Source organism: Montipora capricornis, chromosome 9 (assembly GCF_036669925.1).
Source record: "Montipora capricornis isolate CH-2021 chromosome 9, ASM3666992v2, whole genome shotgun sequence".
Classification (NCBI taxonomy): Eukaryota; Metazoa; Cnidaria; class Anthozoa; order Scleractinia; family Acroporidae; genus Montipora; species Montipora capricornis.
Window position 1 is genome coordinate 41407926 of NC_090891.1, and position 17500 is coordinate 41425425.

General features: G+C 38.9%; 1 protein-coding gene across 1 annotated transcript in view; it reads left to right on the plus strand.

Moving 5' to 3' along the window:
• The window catches only part of LOC138015620 (uncharacterized), a 55796-nt gene that overhangs the window by 13112 nt on the left and 25184 nt on the right, over nt 1-17500 (plus strand). The window contains exons 8-15 of the mRNA XM_068862705.1: nt 2594-2663; nt 2772-2904; nt 4713-4822; nt 5720-5826; nt 8357-8432; nt 9406-9477; nt 11100-14648; nt 16933-17271. Coding sequence (XP_068718806.1) covers nt 2594-2663; nt 2772-2904; nt 4713-4822; nt 5720-5826; nt 8357-8432; nt 9406-9477; nt 11100-14648; nt 16933-17271 — 4456 coding nt within the window. The remainder of the gene's footprint in view (nt 1-2593; nt 2664-2771; nt 2905-4712; nt 4823-5719; nt 5827-8356; nt 8433-9405; nt 9478-11099; nt 14649-16932; nt 17272-17500) is intronic.

The following is a 17500-nucleotide window of genomic DNA, read 5'->3' on the forward strand; positions in this document are numbered from 1 at the left end:
GTTTACATTTTTTGTAAATGTATTAGCATAAGCCTATCATTTTCTAATCTGTCAACCAAAAAATCAGTACTGAATATTGAAAGTGCATTGCATCTCTGAAACTTTGAGCGCAATTTAGCAGATGATCTCGGAGTACTGACGCTTTGAAAATTCGAAATTTTACAAAGAATGTCTGGGTGAGTGCATTAGCTCTTTAGCCACCCAAGAATTAATCAGTTTTTGATGGCTAATAACTCCTTTGTTATCAAAGCCAAAAGGCTTACAATTGGAGGTTTAACTAAGTCTAATACGTTCTTTTACCTTTTGAAGTCAATTTGTAAATAGCGTGATGCATTCTGTCAGCACACTCGTATGTTAATGAGACAAGATTTAAACAGTGACATCAGCAAAGGTTTGCCTTTATTCGCTTTCTTTAGGAAGCTTTGAAGGTGTTTTCATTTTAAAAAAATAATGATGAAGTACAATTATAATGATCAAATGAAAAAAGCGTTCCTTTTTGTGCACTGTTGTGCAGGACTGTTTGTTACCTAATTTTTTCACTGTTACATGTAGAGATGTATCCAGGGTGCATCATTGCGTCCTGGGATGCACTCGTTTTCCTTTTGGACTCATAGAATATGGAACAAAGGGTCCAATTGGACATAGAAAAAAAATCGAATGTTTATGCAAATTAAGGCATTCCCATTTCTCACAATGGAGAAATGATCGAGTTCCTTAAATTTCAAGGTAAGCTGTTATTTTTGCATTTTTGTAGTCGAATGATTTCATTTTGTCAACCATTATGTCCAGCTTCCCACGTGTTGCGTGACATGATCTGACCTGTTTTTTAGGCGAGAAAATCGGTGACCCTTTTCGGTCAAAGTTCAGTTTGTTGCATGCTTTCCAAGCGAATTTCAAGCATTAGTTCGCTTATCATGAGCGTAATGACAGAGAATCCAACGACAAAGTATGTTAAATTTTTGTTTTTTGCGACCCTCTTGATATTAATTCTGGACGCGCATGTGTCATTTTCTCGGTTCTTGTTTTGCAGGTAACTTGTGTGTTTTGCAAGTTATGCAACTTTTTCAGAGTTAATGTTAAAATTAGTGTGTTGAACATGAAACTTGAATGTATTCAATCACTTGATTATTAACTTTGGCCATGGTGAAGTCATGGCTGCACAGGCTGACGATGAATCAATGAATCAACAGGCATAACAGTTTCAAAGAAATTGATCATTTTATTTACATATTTGTGGGGAGGGATAAGACTTTATTTTTGTGCAATTAAGAAATGTGAAAGGGTACTTCAGCAGCAATAAAGAGGCAATAGATCGAATACTAATTCTTGAATATTGATTGGCTGAACCCCCAAAATTTTGCAATGGACCCCCAAATTTTTCAAAAAGGGGTCCAGAGGAACCCCAAATTTGAAAACCTGGATACATCTAGTTTACAAACGAAAATTCCGATGGAAAATAAATGCTTCATGCAGGGTGTTTCTAAAACTCATACACGAATAAGCGACGATTTCGTTGAAACATCGTCCACTTGGTGGAAAAATTCTTACAAAAACAATGTCCATTGTGCGTTGCTAAAATTTCTTGCCAACTTCAAACCTTTTGAAGTGTGAAATTTGAAACATACATTCTTTAAATATCCGCAAACATTGAAAACGAAACTTCATGTGCAATGAAAGGATGAATTTGTTCTCGACGCTCACACACGAACATTAACAGCAACAAATAATAATTACACAGAATAAAACTACAATTAACTTTATTCCAAAACTTCCTTTCTACATAACAAAAATATGATGATTATTTATAGCTACAGTCAGCAGTGCTGTTAGTGTTCACAATAAGTTCGCACTCGATAAGGCATTAATTATCTGAAGCGTTTCATTCTTTGTCCATTGGGTTAAAATTTGCGTTTAAAATTTTCAGAACGAGTCTCCAAAAGGAAACACAAACCAAGGATTATTATTATCTTGAAACGCGAAAATAATACGAGAACTTACTTTCCTTATAAAAGCGCTAGATTCACGGTTTGCCGATCGGCGAAGGAAGCTTTGTAAACAATGAAATGTGCTCGGAAATTGCCACATTTTTACATACGAAGATACTACAATTTATCATAGGCATATTTTCTTCGAAAATTGGCCTTTCACAAACACCTTCCACGGTTGAAATTTGAAACAAAAGGACAATTAAAATCGCGCGCGAGCGTCAAGCCACTGCACTTACAGATTTCTTACCATCGCGCGCGTCGCACCCGAGGGTGGTAACTTACTTTTGAGCAGTACTGTAGTTCCCAGTCTTGTGCTCAATCTGAAGAAACAACATGGCGTCCACGCGGAAGAAAGAACGTTTTTGTGACCTTAGTCAAGTAAGCAGAGCTCATTTTCAGGCAGCCTACTTTTCGTTATTAGCCTTCTGCTTTAGAGTTTATTGACAGCCCTGCTTCTTGGAGGAGTCGATGGGTGAAGGTAGTCCAGCCAAGTCAACCACATGCTGGTGCAGCAAAGGGCATGTTTCTAATAGTTCATTAATTTAATTTACTTTAATTTATTACTTGTCTTCAGAACTGATGCCTTAAATTTGTTTTATGAATAGAGTGAGATGCCTACTGTAGAAACCAGAGGACTTGTGAGAGTGGTATCACCTGTAGCCAGACAAGATTCGAGTAAGTTACCACAGCATACCTGAGTCATGTCAATGTAAAGGCTTCCAATCTTGCTCTGCATTGCTGTTTATTTTTTGCAGTTATGAACATTTCCATTTACGCTTTTAGGAATTTTGGATAAACCACATGTGAAGAGCAGGCACATACTTTGGCATGGAAAGATAGCTAATAAAGACAGGGTCTTGGCTGACATTCAGCTTATTTGTCATTCCTTGGAGGTGGTCAAACTTCCTTTTGATATGTAAGTCATTGTTGGAGCAGGCGTAGCTCAGTTCCTCAGTTCGATCCTTGTAGACCTCAACGTCTGTTTTGACTTTCCTGTGATTTGTGTTGCTATAGTTATACCTGTAAAACAGAGCACCTACCTCTGTTTTACAGGTATAACTATAGCAACACAAATCACAGGAAAGTCAAAACAGACATTGAGGTCTACAAGGATGCATCAGCGGCATCCAAGCTTGCTGCCTAATGGTCGGCCGATCGCCGGGGTCGCCTTACTTGTGAGCGCGGGCGACCAAATTTCTGAACGAGAAGCCTGAACAGGCGCCTTACTTATCACAAGGTAATTCATCCTCACTTTTAATTAATAAATTCTGGGCTCTTGAAAAAATGACTTGGGCTGCTAAATTTTAATGTTGGAAGCCCAAAGGACTCCAGAGACTTTTTCTTAGGCAGGAGCCTTGGCATCCATTGATGCCAGCCTCAGAGGTGACGGAACTGCTAACATTAAATAAAGTGACTTTACCTTTGCTTTACCTTTAACAACATTATTTGCCAAAGGTGACGTGAATATCAACCGTTCAGTGCAGAGAATTGTCAATAATCACTTATGTAATTGAAAGTGTAACAGTGGTTTATTTTAAGCACTGACTGCCAACGAATTGGGTCGGCTACTTCACGCCGAGAAGCCGCCTACGTTTTTCCCTAAATTGAAGAAATTAAAGACAGATTTTTTAAAAGCCTAGGATTAAAATTCATGTTGAAAATGACAACAGTCTGTTGGTTTCTCTACTCAAACCATCCACCTACTTCAAATTCTATTAAAACCTCTGTGTAAAAAGCTGTTCAATGTCATCCAACCATTAATTTTATGAAGAACATAAAGTTGCCTTGTTTTTCAATCATGTTTTTTTTGCATTATACAGGGCTCGAAATTGCTAATAAAACTTCCACCTTGGCGACTAAAAATTCTCCTTTTGTCTGGAAGAAAAAGTGAATAATTAAATAATCGATTCAGGTTAAGGAACATGTATGATTGCTTTGCTGCGAAAAATCAAATCAAATTGATATGTTGGGTTTCTTTCTTTCAAAGTTGTGCATTCAAATGTCAACACAACGGCATTACCAGCAGTGGTACTTCTGTGTAAATCGTGGGCGCAGCATTTTACAGGAAGACTGCTGGTATTGAAAGAACTTGTATCCGCCATTGCGTTTCTCTCGTACAACCTACAACATGACAGCTACAACAAGTTGCAAAATTAGTGGAGACACTTCACTCTCTTGGGGCATTATTAATTTACCTGTTATCTTCTACACTACAGCCCCCCTCCCCCCTTATCAAGGTTGCTAGCAATACAAAAAATTGCTGAAAACTTTAACAGTCAACATTCAAAGGGGGGGGGGGGGGGGAAGGGGGAAGTGGGAAAGGTTGGAATTGTAGATATGGCGGATATTGGAAGCTAGAAAAGCTGTTTTTTTTAATGGGGGTGTCTCACCAATTTTGCAAACTGTTGTAGCATCGATTTTGGCAGTTTTGCTCTCTGTACATTTTGCTTGCGCATTGAGCATGTGGTAAGATTGTCTTGGAAAGTTTTGAATTTCTTTTCCTTTCTTTGGGGCTCCTATACCTTCTAGAATTTACCTATTGTTGACTTATGTTTCTCAGTTAGTTAGTTGCCAAAAGGGGACTTCAGTTTTTTTAAAATGTCAAGCACTGTTGTAAACAAATTCATTGAATTTTGTGCATAATGAATACATACATGACGTTGTGATCTCATTGGTTGATATTACAGTGTAATCTCTCGAACGCAATTTTGATCCATGTTTCAGCGGTGAGAAGATTGTCATGAAAGAGAAAATCTCCTTTCAACAGCTGAGAACACTTTTGACCTTTCCACTCTTTCGCACTGGTCCTCCTGCAGTATCAAAAACCTGCAAAGGTAAGTGTGTGTCACATATTTCCCACTCCCATACCTTTCGCAGTAGATAACAGATAATGATGATGACAATGATGATTATTTTTTTCAAATGACAAAAACTTCTTTTTAACAATCTCTGTTATCGGCAAGTGTACATGTTTAAGTGAAACCCCATGAGATTTAAAAAGCTAATCCAAAGAAAAATAAGACTAACTGCTAGGAAATTCTCGAATTTCATGGTCCTAGTTAGGTTCTAGAGAGGATTAAAGAATTTAAGTTTGGCCCATGAGGAGAACAGCACCTAGAAGCTAGATATTAATGCATAGATGTTGTCAGTAAAATCCGTTCTCTGGTTGAATCCGTTTTGCCTAGGTTGAATATGCACTCCCCCACCCCCCAAAAGGATTGAAAACACTATACTTTCCCTCAAACGCTCATTGCCTTATGCATCTCAACATTTCTTCTTACTGTTTCGAATCATCTTATCCGCCGGTTTTTTTGTATTCTTACACTTATCTCTTTAGGCTCAACATCACAACATACTTAGTAAGGAAACAGATGACTGTACTGATCACTTACCGGTACTCAAACTCGCACCCTCCAGATCTGTAGTCCTGTGTCTTCACCAGTGAACTACAACGACATTATGACATTAACTCAAGAACTATGTTCTCTAAGCATAGAGATACTGGTCAGGTAGATTTTACTTAGTCTAACACCAGACGATTTTTATTCGTCAATAGGGACGGGTTCAGGGGTGGGAGCTTTCACCCTTTCCCTCATCAATGTAATGGTGACCTGCTTATCTTGTCAATCCTAATGTATAGAATAAGTATATGACTTCCCCACCAAAGCAACCTTACAGTTTCTTTAGGAGTCAATAATGTCAAATTATTTCATGTTTGTGTCCATTTTCAGCAACTCTAGCTGGTGGTGCTTCTCTCTTGCACTGTGATTTACTCCCAGTTAAAGATGATCATGGAAAAATAAAAAAGCTTATCAATTTCTTTCAGGAAAAGAATTGGGTAAGTGTATTCTGTAAGTCTGATCACTTTGAATTCAAAACTGGTAATTGGTGGTCTTGTTGACAAGAAAAATTATCTATTTTCTATCAAAGTTTGGGGCTTGATTGTGAGATTACATCATGAGTTTATTTTTTCTCTGCTTCCCATCTTTTTCATCATTCTATATATTTCTATTTGGCCATGTAAATATACAAATACAAATGAAAGAGAGAACAAATGTGACAAGGTTTAACAAAACAAAATATAAGCCTGCAATACATTACAGTACCGCCTAGAAGTATTGACCCCTAGGGACGAGGCAATACCTCGTCTTTGCCGCAGGTAGTGGACGCGCGGCACCGAGGTATGCAAATTTTTTTCCCTCGGTAAAACCGAGGTGCACTTTGCCGCGGGAAATTTGCCGCGGGAGAAAAGACGAGGCTTGCCGCGGGAAAGAACAATGATCTGTTGCTCTTGTAAAATAAGCGGAAGACTGTCAAATTTTATATCTGATGGTGTGAAGAATCGATTCGTAATGCAAGAAATTGTAATCAAAATGAGAAAGTGTGCCATTTACGTAAGGACTCAAATTTTATAATCTTTACATAATGTAAAACTGAAAACCGAAGAGTTCTTTAAAAGATACAGTGTAAGCTTGATTATCCAGCCAACGCAACACTCGTTGTTCTCCAGGTTGTAATACTGTATGTGTGCGTGAGAAATTATTTGGAGACCTGAAATTCAAACTTGTGCGATTGTCTTCGTTTTATCATCGCCATTTTGGTTAAAAGCAGGTATTCCTTCCACATACGTTGTATTATTGTTAAACTTGTCAAATTTGAATTTTAATCGCAACATTCCTTCGAGGCATCGGAGCCTTTGTCGGTACTATTTTGAGACCAAACGTACCGACGAATAATTTAAGAATGGTTTCTTTTTTCATCGCTTTTCATCAGCAATAAAGTGTTATATCATAGCAATTGCAGCAAAATACATTTTCGCGTTGTTTTATCAGTCGTGCAATAGTCTACTTGACTTCCATAAATATTTTTTAATTGCAGCATGTTGATTACGCATGGAAAACAAATTTAAGAATAGACTGTAGTTAGTGGAGAAAAGAATTCTCTTACTTATCTGAACGCTCATCGTACGAATTTTAACAAATGCAAAACCAGCAAGCGAAACAAACTTTCGAATGTTCGAACCATCTTTGCTCCAGTGCTCACGTTGCACTTTCAGGTGCAACTCTTTTCGCAGCGGGCTTCCACTTGTGATAAATTTGCATAACCACGCCGATATGCACCAATGATTACCCAGAGCACGAAAACAATCTTTTCAGTTTAGATCAAATAATTTTCGACTATTTCAGGGATTGGATATCCTGGGTTCTTTCCTTGGAGTGTTTTTCTTTTTTGTGATTTGTTACACTAAACAACCTTAGAAAGTAATACTGCAGTAGGAAACCACAAGAAGTCGTAACTTGGTCACGCAAGGTTTTCGAGCCATTCACCCTGAACATGTAAGCTTTCAGTTTGTAAACATTGTCAAAACCCTCTCCTGTTTGCAGGATATCGAAATAATAAATGAATAAATGTATGTTCCGTGCGCTGACCGGCAAAAAACAAGCGGACATATTCTCCCATAAACTTAAATGTATAAAATGACGGCGAAGTCCACGCAAGTGGGACAAGCGTCGAACCTTCGAATGAATAGTCCACCATAAGTCTTCGAAATAATCACTGCAATCAAAATACAATGCATGTCGCAAAGAAGGTTTCAAATGTGGTCGGAATCTAGCTACAGTACGGATATTCTTTTCGCATGTAAAAAGAAAAGGAAACCAAGGTGCATGATTAGCGGCTATAACCCTCTTTGCTGTTCGCAATTTTCAGCCGAAACTTGGTCAGTTTCTGTTGTTCGGTGGGATTTCAACATTACAATCTACAATAGCTTCTCGAAACATAAAGTTAACAGAAACCCAACTCTACCGCGGAATTTTAATTACCGAGGGTTTACCTCGGTTGACTTTCCCGCGGCAACTTTGGAGCCTAGCCGTAAATTTCCCTCGGCAGAAAAGCGGCCTAGCGCGGGAATACCGAGGGAAAGTCGCGACAGGGTGACGCGGCAATGACGCGGTAAAGGGGTCAATACTTCCAGGCGGTACTGTATGTAAAGAAACTGCTGAAAATGACGAATGATCGAGGGAATGTTGTTGTGTACATAACATCGTATCTAAATGCCTCTCTAATTTTGCCCCATATCATCAAATTGAAGCGAGTAAGAAAATGATTTTTCATTTCGTAAGTTATTTTATCAAAAAGTTGCGGCAAATTGGCAACTGCTGACCTTTTATTTCGTAAGAGAGACAGTAAAAGCTAGTGCAAATTTGTGACTCCATAAAAAAATTCGGTCACAAATGCGACTGTATTGGCCATGTTTTGCTTCGTTTTACTTTATTTTAATTGTTGGACAGGTGTGTACTAACCAGTATCAAAATCAAATCAAAAACCTCCTTGAATTTATTACTGAAACAATGTGGTTTTCTCTTAAGGCTGGTATAGTTAAATGTCCTGATGCAAACAGAGTTATATTCTTAATACCTACCTCTCAGATTACCTCAGATCTTGGTAAGTATGATGTGAGCCAAAAGTAAAAAATAACAAGCAAATATTTTAAAAGATAATCCTTCCCCTCCTAGAAGTGCCACTTGTATGAGCATCCAATAAAAAAGCTGTGTTCAGTGGGATACTCTTTAACCGTTTTTTCTGTTGACTGATCGCGGCGGGGTTGGCGCGGTGGTAAGATCTCTGCCTTCCAACCCTGAGGTCCCGGGTTCCATTCCCGGTTCTGCCGAGACTGGAATATTTGGCGACCTTCTTTCCCGCTAAAGTTCACTCAGCTTTTCATCCTTCCGAGGTCGGTAAAATGAGTACCAGCATGCATGGACTGCTTAGAAGCGGCTGCAATTTGCGCCTGTATATGCTTCCGGTCCGCTGGGGGTAAATTGATCATTGTAAAGCGCCTTTGAGACGTTAGTGAAAGGGCGCTATATAAATGCACCACTTTACTTTTTTTTTTTACTTTTTATCCCCTGATGAATACCTTGAACATAGCTATTAGGTCATATCCATCTCAAAGGCTTTACTATCTTATTTATTTCATGATTTTTCCCCATACCAAGATTGCCTAAACCTCCCTTAGAAAAATATGTGTACTAAACAAATTCAGGGAAAAAACAACTTTAAAAAATTACATTCCCATTTTATTGAAATCTAGTGTCTTGTGAGTCTTCTGAGTATTGTTATGTTGCAGGGAATGTGAGGTCCTGTTATTGAGGGTTATTCCCTGTTGGAACTTTCTAGAATGTAATTGCAGTTAAATGGGGTATGGCATACATGTAGAATACACTCACAGGGAAAATGAGGGAATTTTACAGATAAAGTCCTCATTAACCGTCCTAATTACATTTCATCAACCCAGCTCACCACTGTTACATGTACATGTACCTCTTTATTTTTACAACTGTTTTGACCTTTAAGTAATTTGTGAGGCTGCTTATTGAATGTCAATGAAGTGTTGTTATCTGTGAATTACTTGCAGGAATCACTACGCCAGATTCTCCAATATCACTCCATGTTCTGCTGTTTTTTGGGAAACAGAAACCAAGTAAAGGTTGGACAGGCTTTGCTTCGTACTACCGTATTTACCCGTGTATAAGTCGATCCCATGTATAAGTCGACCCCCCATTTTTGATGGCAAAAAAAGCAATTTCTTAATTTCTTTGCTAAATGTTCATGGGATTACTAATCTTGCATTCTTCGATTTCTGGAACTGTGGATTCACAAAAAATTAAGGGCCTCAAGCGGTTAATAGTTTTGTGCTTCAGCGGTTGTTGTATGTGCCGGCATTTTGTCCTTGAATTTCGATAAAGTTCTCAGAAAATCGAACATGTAAACCTCAAACTAACCTGTTTCGTTGTTCAAGGATAAAGGGCTTTAGAGGATAAGCACAACATCACAGAAGCAGGAGTCAATCTTCAAAAACGATGCGAAACGTGCAAGGTTTAATTGGTGCTTGACTTATAATTTCTCACATGGCAAACGAAACAAAACTCATAAACCACACAATACAAAGTTTGCAAAAGCATTTAAATCCTCCAGGTTTGTATAACGAATAAAAGACAATCATTACCAACCAGCATTTTCAGGCAACACGAGTGACAATCATGCTTGCACGCAAACACGAGGTATTGCGCCAGGTTACTAAGCCATTGAAGGATCGCGTTTTATTTGAGGAAACAAGAATGTTTTTTAGAGCTTTCCGCCTTTGGAAAACGAAAATTTCCCGTGTCTATCTCATATTTGTGCTTGTGAGTATCTTCAACATTTAAAGTAAAACAAATCCTTTTTCATTTCAACTGGAATTGCTTAAGTACATTTATTTTGAAGTCTTTCGTCCACTGCGTTCGTTATGCCCAAAGACCAAATTATGATGTTAATTTTGAATAAATTACTTAGCTGAAACTTGGCTCGAAATCTTTGACCCATGTATAAGTCGAGGGCGATTTTTGGAGCTTCTTTTGAGGCCATAAAAGGTCGACTTATACACGGGTAAATACGGTAATTTATCTTTATAGAATGCCACCATAAAGCCTAATATACTTTTCAACTCAAGTGCTGTATGGCTAACCATGTTTGCGTTGTATTGTTGTTTTTTTTATTTTCATTGTGTTGTCTTCATTAAAAGGTACCAAACTGATTTTGCCACCCTCAGTCATTTGCATGTGATTGTCATAGCAACTAAATTGGGACTTGACAGGGTTCAATTAATTATGTTATTGCTTTTGTCCAATTAGAATCAATAAAAGATTATTGATTATTGATTCTGATTGGACAAAAGCAATGAACTAATAAATTGAGCCCTGTTGAATTATTTTGTTGATTGTTTTATAAGCTGAAAGTAAATCAACAAAACTCTGCAAAAAGTCAGTTAAGACAATCAGGTATTGTAGTGGCCCGTAGAGAGACTGCTTTGACATTTAAAGATTTTTCAGGCGTCTGTTATCAAACAGCTCAAAATAAATAAGTGCAGATCAAAGAGCACAGATAGCAAGAGTTCTTGCATGTTTTCAATATATTGCATTTTTCATAATCTGTGAAAGAGGGAGAACTCTTGCTCTGTTTTCTCTTGAGAATTTTGGTTAACCTCAACAATTTAGTAAAAGGGTTGCCTGCCTTGATTTTGAAATTGTGTGGTGCCAGTTTCATACGTTTTTGTGATATCTTCCTTTTAAGGTACTGCATCTGCAAGGACTCAAAAGTCCCGTGAAATTAAGACAGTGACTGAAATCCAAGATGAGCTTAAAAGGCAGTTCTGTGATGTGAAGGAAGCCCATGCTCTTGCTGACCTAAGAAGACTTAGCCTGGAAACTGCAAAACCCAAATATGCCTCGGCATCTAGAGCTAGTGTTAATGCAGAGGAATTCTATGATTCAGACTTTGAAACGGAACTGGCAAGTGAGGAAAAGGCTAATTATTGGAAAGATGCAGTTGAGAAGTGGATCAGCAGGCCAAACCCATTACATACTGTTGTTACTAGTGCAAATAAACCCCCAAGAACTAGCCTGCCTGCAACTGAAAGTTTACCTATCAGCTTTCCTGAATTGGTGCACCCAGGATCCAGTAGTAGCTCAAAGGCGTCAATGATCCCTGCTGAACAGTTCGGTGAGACTCTATCCAGAAAGGTGACTGGTGATAGTAGAATGGCAAAAGAGGAGAGTGCAACGCTTGCTTCACCTTTACTGATGCGGAAAGAGCAACACAGAGAGGACCCAAGACTGAAGCAGCATTCAGTGGAAACAGAGCTCAGACCTGGATTTGAGTCTCCAGAGCCATGTAGGAACAGTAACAGTATAATATATAATGCACAGGAAGCAGACCAGGAAAAAGGCGTTGTAGAAGCTTCCACCACTGATCAGGAATCTGTAAAGTCAAGTTCATCAACTGGTGGTACACAAGTCCAATATCAAGTGGATGAGAAATCATTAAAAATGATATTGGATAATCTGTTGCAGTCACAAAAGGAAGTGAAGAGTTACCAAGTTAGTGTTGACGATGGAACAAGGAAAGCCTTAGAATTGTTCAAGCATCACAAAGAATCTCAGAGTGAAGGGTCCAATGTCAAAGAAGATGTCACAGAAACAGGTCTAGAAAAGTTAATTCCAGGGCAGGCCAAAATACAAGACGATGTCTCCAGGAGAAATGTAGAAGTGACGGAGCAACAACAAGAAGCCCAGGATGCAAGCTCAAATTTACAAAATCATCGTGAATTTGCTCTGGATTCAAACACCATGGGTAAGTCCAATGCTGCAGATACAACAGGTGACAAAACGTCTGTTCTGAAAAATGACCAAAATTCAACGGATAACAAGGACAAGACACCAGGAAGAGGTGTATTATTGCAAAAACAAGCAGAAGATTGTTGCGACAAAAAGCAAGGAAAGAGAAGAGCACTTGACGAAGAACCTAAAGGAAATAAAGTCAAAGCACCTAAATGTCAAGACATGGACAGAAAGAATCCTGTTTCTGAAAGTGTTGTGAAACCTATGGAGCCAAGTGCTGTGCCTGAATTGGCAGAAGATCCTTTTCCAGCCATTTCATCTGACTCTTTAGAGAGTTTTAGAAACCCATTGCCAAATTCTAATCGTGCACGGAAAGCCCCTAAGTTGAAACTGATCTTATCAAAGAGCAAAACTGCAAAAGGGACATCTACACCATCACTTCCTGAAAAAAATGACTTGCTTGGAAACAAACTCGATGATCTGAGTCAACCTGCACAAAGGAATTCCAAGCCTGCCAAAGTGGACAAGCCTTCACCAGATGACACTGCAAAAGAAAGAAAGACATCAGAATCACCTGTTGCTATGGATATAAGCCCAGTACGCACCACTCCAGATATTCACGGGACCGTCAGCCCAATCACTGTGGTTTCCTCAAAGGGTCGATATAATCGAGCAGTTTCATATACTGCAGTGCATTCTTCTCAAACCTATGCACCGTTAAGTTCAACATGTTTTCCTTTCAGTCCTTCGTTACCTCAGGGTCCTTACAGAAGTCCAATCTCACCTGTTCAGCCTCCCATTCCATTATCCTCTCCATTGGAGTCTTCAATTAGTTTGCCTGGTGCAAGTTTTCCCTGTGTTCCTGCTGGTGCATCAATGCCATCCAGTGTTGGATCAATGCAGTTTACTCCCTCAAGTCAGGTGATGGTACAGGTTCCTCAGCCGTCACCTGTTCCTCCACCTCCACTGCCTCCTCCCCCTCCTCCTCCTCCAGTTCATATCCCTCCCCTTCCCCCGTTACCTCCCCAGTCAGAACATGTTCCTCCTCTGCCGTCCCATGTAGAACATGTTCCTCCTCCTCCTCCTCCTCCATTTCCTCCTACTGAAAGTGCTCCCTATCAAATGCCACCTCTCTACTCCCACGCTGTCAGTGTTCAAAGGAACAATGGGGCAGATTCTATGGTTGTTAGTTTGCCTGGATCTTCTGCACCATACCCAACAGCACTACCAGGTCCATCAGTGGCGTCCCTTTCAACTAATCAAGGATTTGGCGTCTTCAATCAGTCTTTTCAGGCTCCCTCAAGACCTGTTCTTCCACCTGCTGATGTCAGACAACCAGTAGTGTTTCAGTTTGGAGGTGCTCCTCAATTGCCTCTGCCAAGAGCACCAACTGATGTACCTGTTATCCAGTCTCAAGCTTTGGGATTTTCACCTATTACACCCCCCATATTTTCTTTTCCAATGGTCACTCCACAAGCTACACCAATTCTTCCGCCACAGGGACCTCATGTTCTGCCACAAGGGCCAGTTGCTCATTCACAAGGACCTCAAACTGTAACTTCATTGGGACCTCCACTTCCTCCTCATGGAGTCGTGGGTACGCCGCAGATGACATTAAATCAATCGATAGTTAGTGCATCAGCTCCATTCTCTGTTCGTCCTTCCATTCAACAGCCATCTATTCAGCCTACAGTGGGGTTTTGGGCTGCCCCTTTTATAAGAAATTTTGGAATACCACACCCTCCACCTCATCATTTCCAGGTAAAGAAACATTCAAATGAATCATTGGCATCAAAGCCGGCACACAAAGGGTCAGAGTTGAAAAATGTAGTTGATGCAAAGGTTCATAGAAACAGCACAGGTAAGAAACTTGATGACACTTGCTCCAACAAAACTACCTCTGTTCCTGAAGCTAATAAAGACAAACCAAGGGAAAAGATTGAAAAGTTGGTTGATCCAGCTTGTGACAAGTCTATGACTCCCCAAGCCCTAAGTGCTGAAAGTGTCAATGAGGAAACAGAACCAAGGGCCTCTAACAATGCCAAAGACCGTTTGGAGGAACAGTCTTTAGACTCTGTTTGTAGCAGAAATGAACAGAATTTAGATATCAATAATGAAAACCCACAAGATGAAGATCCAAGGTCAGTGGGTAGCTGCTTAATAAAGGAAGATAAAGTTTTGAACAATGGTAAGCAACCAAGTGAAAGTCAAACATCAGATCCCCAAAAGACAGCTGAGGTCTCTAGCACTTTGCCAACCAACAACACAGATAGTGCTAAGGAAGTTGATAGCAACATATCCTTGCTTTCGCCAGCAACAGATCGTGCAACTGAACTTGAACAAATGAGCACGGAAGCCCAAAACAAGATCGCTGATGTGCTCAGATACAATCCTTATGATGCAAGTTCCAATACAGAGTCAGCTGTTCAAGGAGAAGTAGAATTGGCTGGACCAGACAAATCTGAGGACCTTGATTTTGATCCTGACGCTGATGTGGAGGAAGGTGGGAACTTTACTTTGCTGTTAGGGTGCGACAGCAGAGAGCTACTGTAGCATAGGCAGTCAGCTGGAGGATGGTTGGATAAGCAGATAGAGAGCATTAATTTTGCTATGTGTTTGGTTTTTTTTTTTTAATTATTGCAGGTTTGTAGTTGGATGTTAAGGTAAAACGAAAAATTCATTTTTTTTGGTTTATGGATCAGAGATTGGTGCTACATCTGATCTCTTTACCTCTGAAATATTATGTGCACTTCAGTTGCTGGAATGTTGCTATTTGGTTTCTCCTGGGAAATTTAACAAGGTGTGAGCACCATTTTAAATACATAGGCTTAAATATAACCAAAGGTTAAAGGAATTTTCTTGAGATTCACAGAGAAAAATGTCTGACTTGAATTTTCTATAGGTCCCTTAAAATTATCTCTTTAGCTTTAGTACTTATAGTTGGGAATCAAGTCAATGAATAAAAATATATATTTGCATATTTGAAGTGTGGGTTATAGATGAAGAGAGAAGTGGTCAACGCACTTAGAGCGGTTTTCAATTGAGTGTCGAAAGTAATAAGATAATTACTCTGGTTTATGATTACTGCAGCAATCAACCAATCAGAAGTGAAACCAAAATCAATCGTGGCACGTGTGTGCGCATTTTCCCGCACTTTGAGTCGGCTACGTATAATTACTTCTAGTTTTGATTGGTTTACTGGATTGTCTCCATCCTTTTTGATTGGCCAAAGTAATTACTTTGGTTTTGGTTTTACGACACTCAACTAAAACTCACTCTATCTGGACAATGTAAATAAATGTCTCTCATACATGTAGGTACCATAAAAATTCAGGTGGCTTCAATGTGATTCGAACCCATGACCTCTGAATGCCGGTGCAAAGCTCAACCTACTGAGCGACAAGTGGCTTCTTAGCAGCCAATCATAGCTCAGGGCCATAAGAGACAATAATGTTAGTGTTGAGATAAGTACAAGTCTTTTATGTCTTGGTAAAGTGATACAGTGTATATGCCGTTGCTGTTTCATTCTTTACTGAAAACTTTGGGGTGAAGAGTGATTTTGAATGAAAGCTGTTTTGCAAGAATGGTGTTTGGCAATGAGTTTTTGTTGTAGTTTGCAGCTTTCAATTTTGTTATTGAAGGGTTGTTTCTGTAGTATTGTTGTTTTTGTTCCAAATTGTACCAGCAATAATAATTATTATAATACTTAACACGAATTTTAGTTGTGTGTTTGATTCTGATAATTCTCTTTCTATCTTTTATTCACATTCCTTTTTCTTCGAGGCCCTCTAGTTTAGTAGGTTTTTTTAACTATTCTGTGTCACCCTCCTAACATAGACATTACTTAGGTTGTCACAGGGGAGCAGGGCTGGCACATTGATGAGAATACTCTCCTTCCACCAATGTGGCCGGGGTTCACTTCCTGGATTTGATGCCATATGTGGGTTGAGTTTGTTGGTTCTCTACTCTGCCCCGAGAGGTTTTTCCCTGGGTACTTGGCTCTTTCCCCTCTGCTCAAAAACCAACATTTCATTTGTTCTGATTTCAGTTGATTTGTAGTCTCCCCAATTACTAGAGCACTTGTGCTCAGCTAAATGACCTTGATATTCAAATAAAGTTGTTGTTATTGTTGTTGTTGTTATTATTATTATTATTATTATTATTATTATTATGGCAAAGAGCGTCTTAACATTCTATAATATTCATTTATAATTTTTCTTTCCTTTTATCAAATCTATAATACTAGGAGTTGTTTTATTATTTTTATTTTTTTTATTTTAATACACATGTTTATAGGAAATGAGAATTTTTTTTTACAAATAATTATTATTGCTATTATTAGAATTAGTACTAGTATTTGTATCTCTGTAAGCCTAGTACTTGTTTTAGAGTTCTTTATTTGGTTTTTTCAGTGTGTGTATTTTTACTGATAATTTGAAATAAATAAAGCTTATATTATTATTGAAAAAAAAAATATATTATTATTATTGTTAGTAGTGGTAGTGGTAGTGGTAGTGGTAGTGGTAGCCTGAGTAGTAGTAGTAGTGGTAGTGGTAGTGGTAGTGGTAGTGGTAGTGGTAGCCTGAGTAGTAGTAGTAGTAGTAGTAGTAGTAGTAGTAGTAGTAGTAGTGGTAGTGGTAGTGGTAGTGGTAGTAGTAGTGGTAGTGGTAGTAGTAGTAGTAGTAGTAGTAGTAGTAGTAGTGGTAGTGGTAGTGGTAGTGGTAGTAGTATCGTTACTAGTAATTGTCTGTAAATTGTAACCTCTAATTTATTTGTTTTAAATTAAGGTGTTTCAAATGAAGAAAAACTTATCTTCAGTGGAGAAGACAGTAGCGCAAGTGAACCGGGTGTGCATCTGGGGAGTGGATTGCATGTTGTCCAAGTCCTTGACCTGGTTAGTAGCGAGAGTGACAAGGAAAAAGAAAAGAGAGCTCCAGATTCCTCCGTTTCCTCAAAGGAACCAGTTGGTGATGGCAAGAGTAACAGTAACTCTCTTAGTGAATTGATGGTGCAGTCGAACAAAGATAAATCACACCAGAACCATCCTGAAAATTTGCCAAAGAGCAGTGAATGGGAAAGTATCAGTGATGCATCAGACGAAGGGACTCCGGAGAGAGATCTTCCTGGTTGGTGGCTTGTTTTTAATTGATCCTTTGTTGGTTATAGTGGGTACTTAAAATTATTGTTTACATTTTTAGTGTACTGTACGTGTGGTATGAAGACCAGTAAAAGCCAGAATTAATAAGGGTCGGCAGTTGTCAATCAGGCTTGGATTATAGTGTATTGTATATAGTATGTCAACAAGCTGACAATAAACAAGAAAACAGCTACATGTATTTGCAGATCATGCATTGT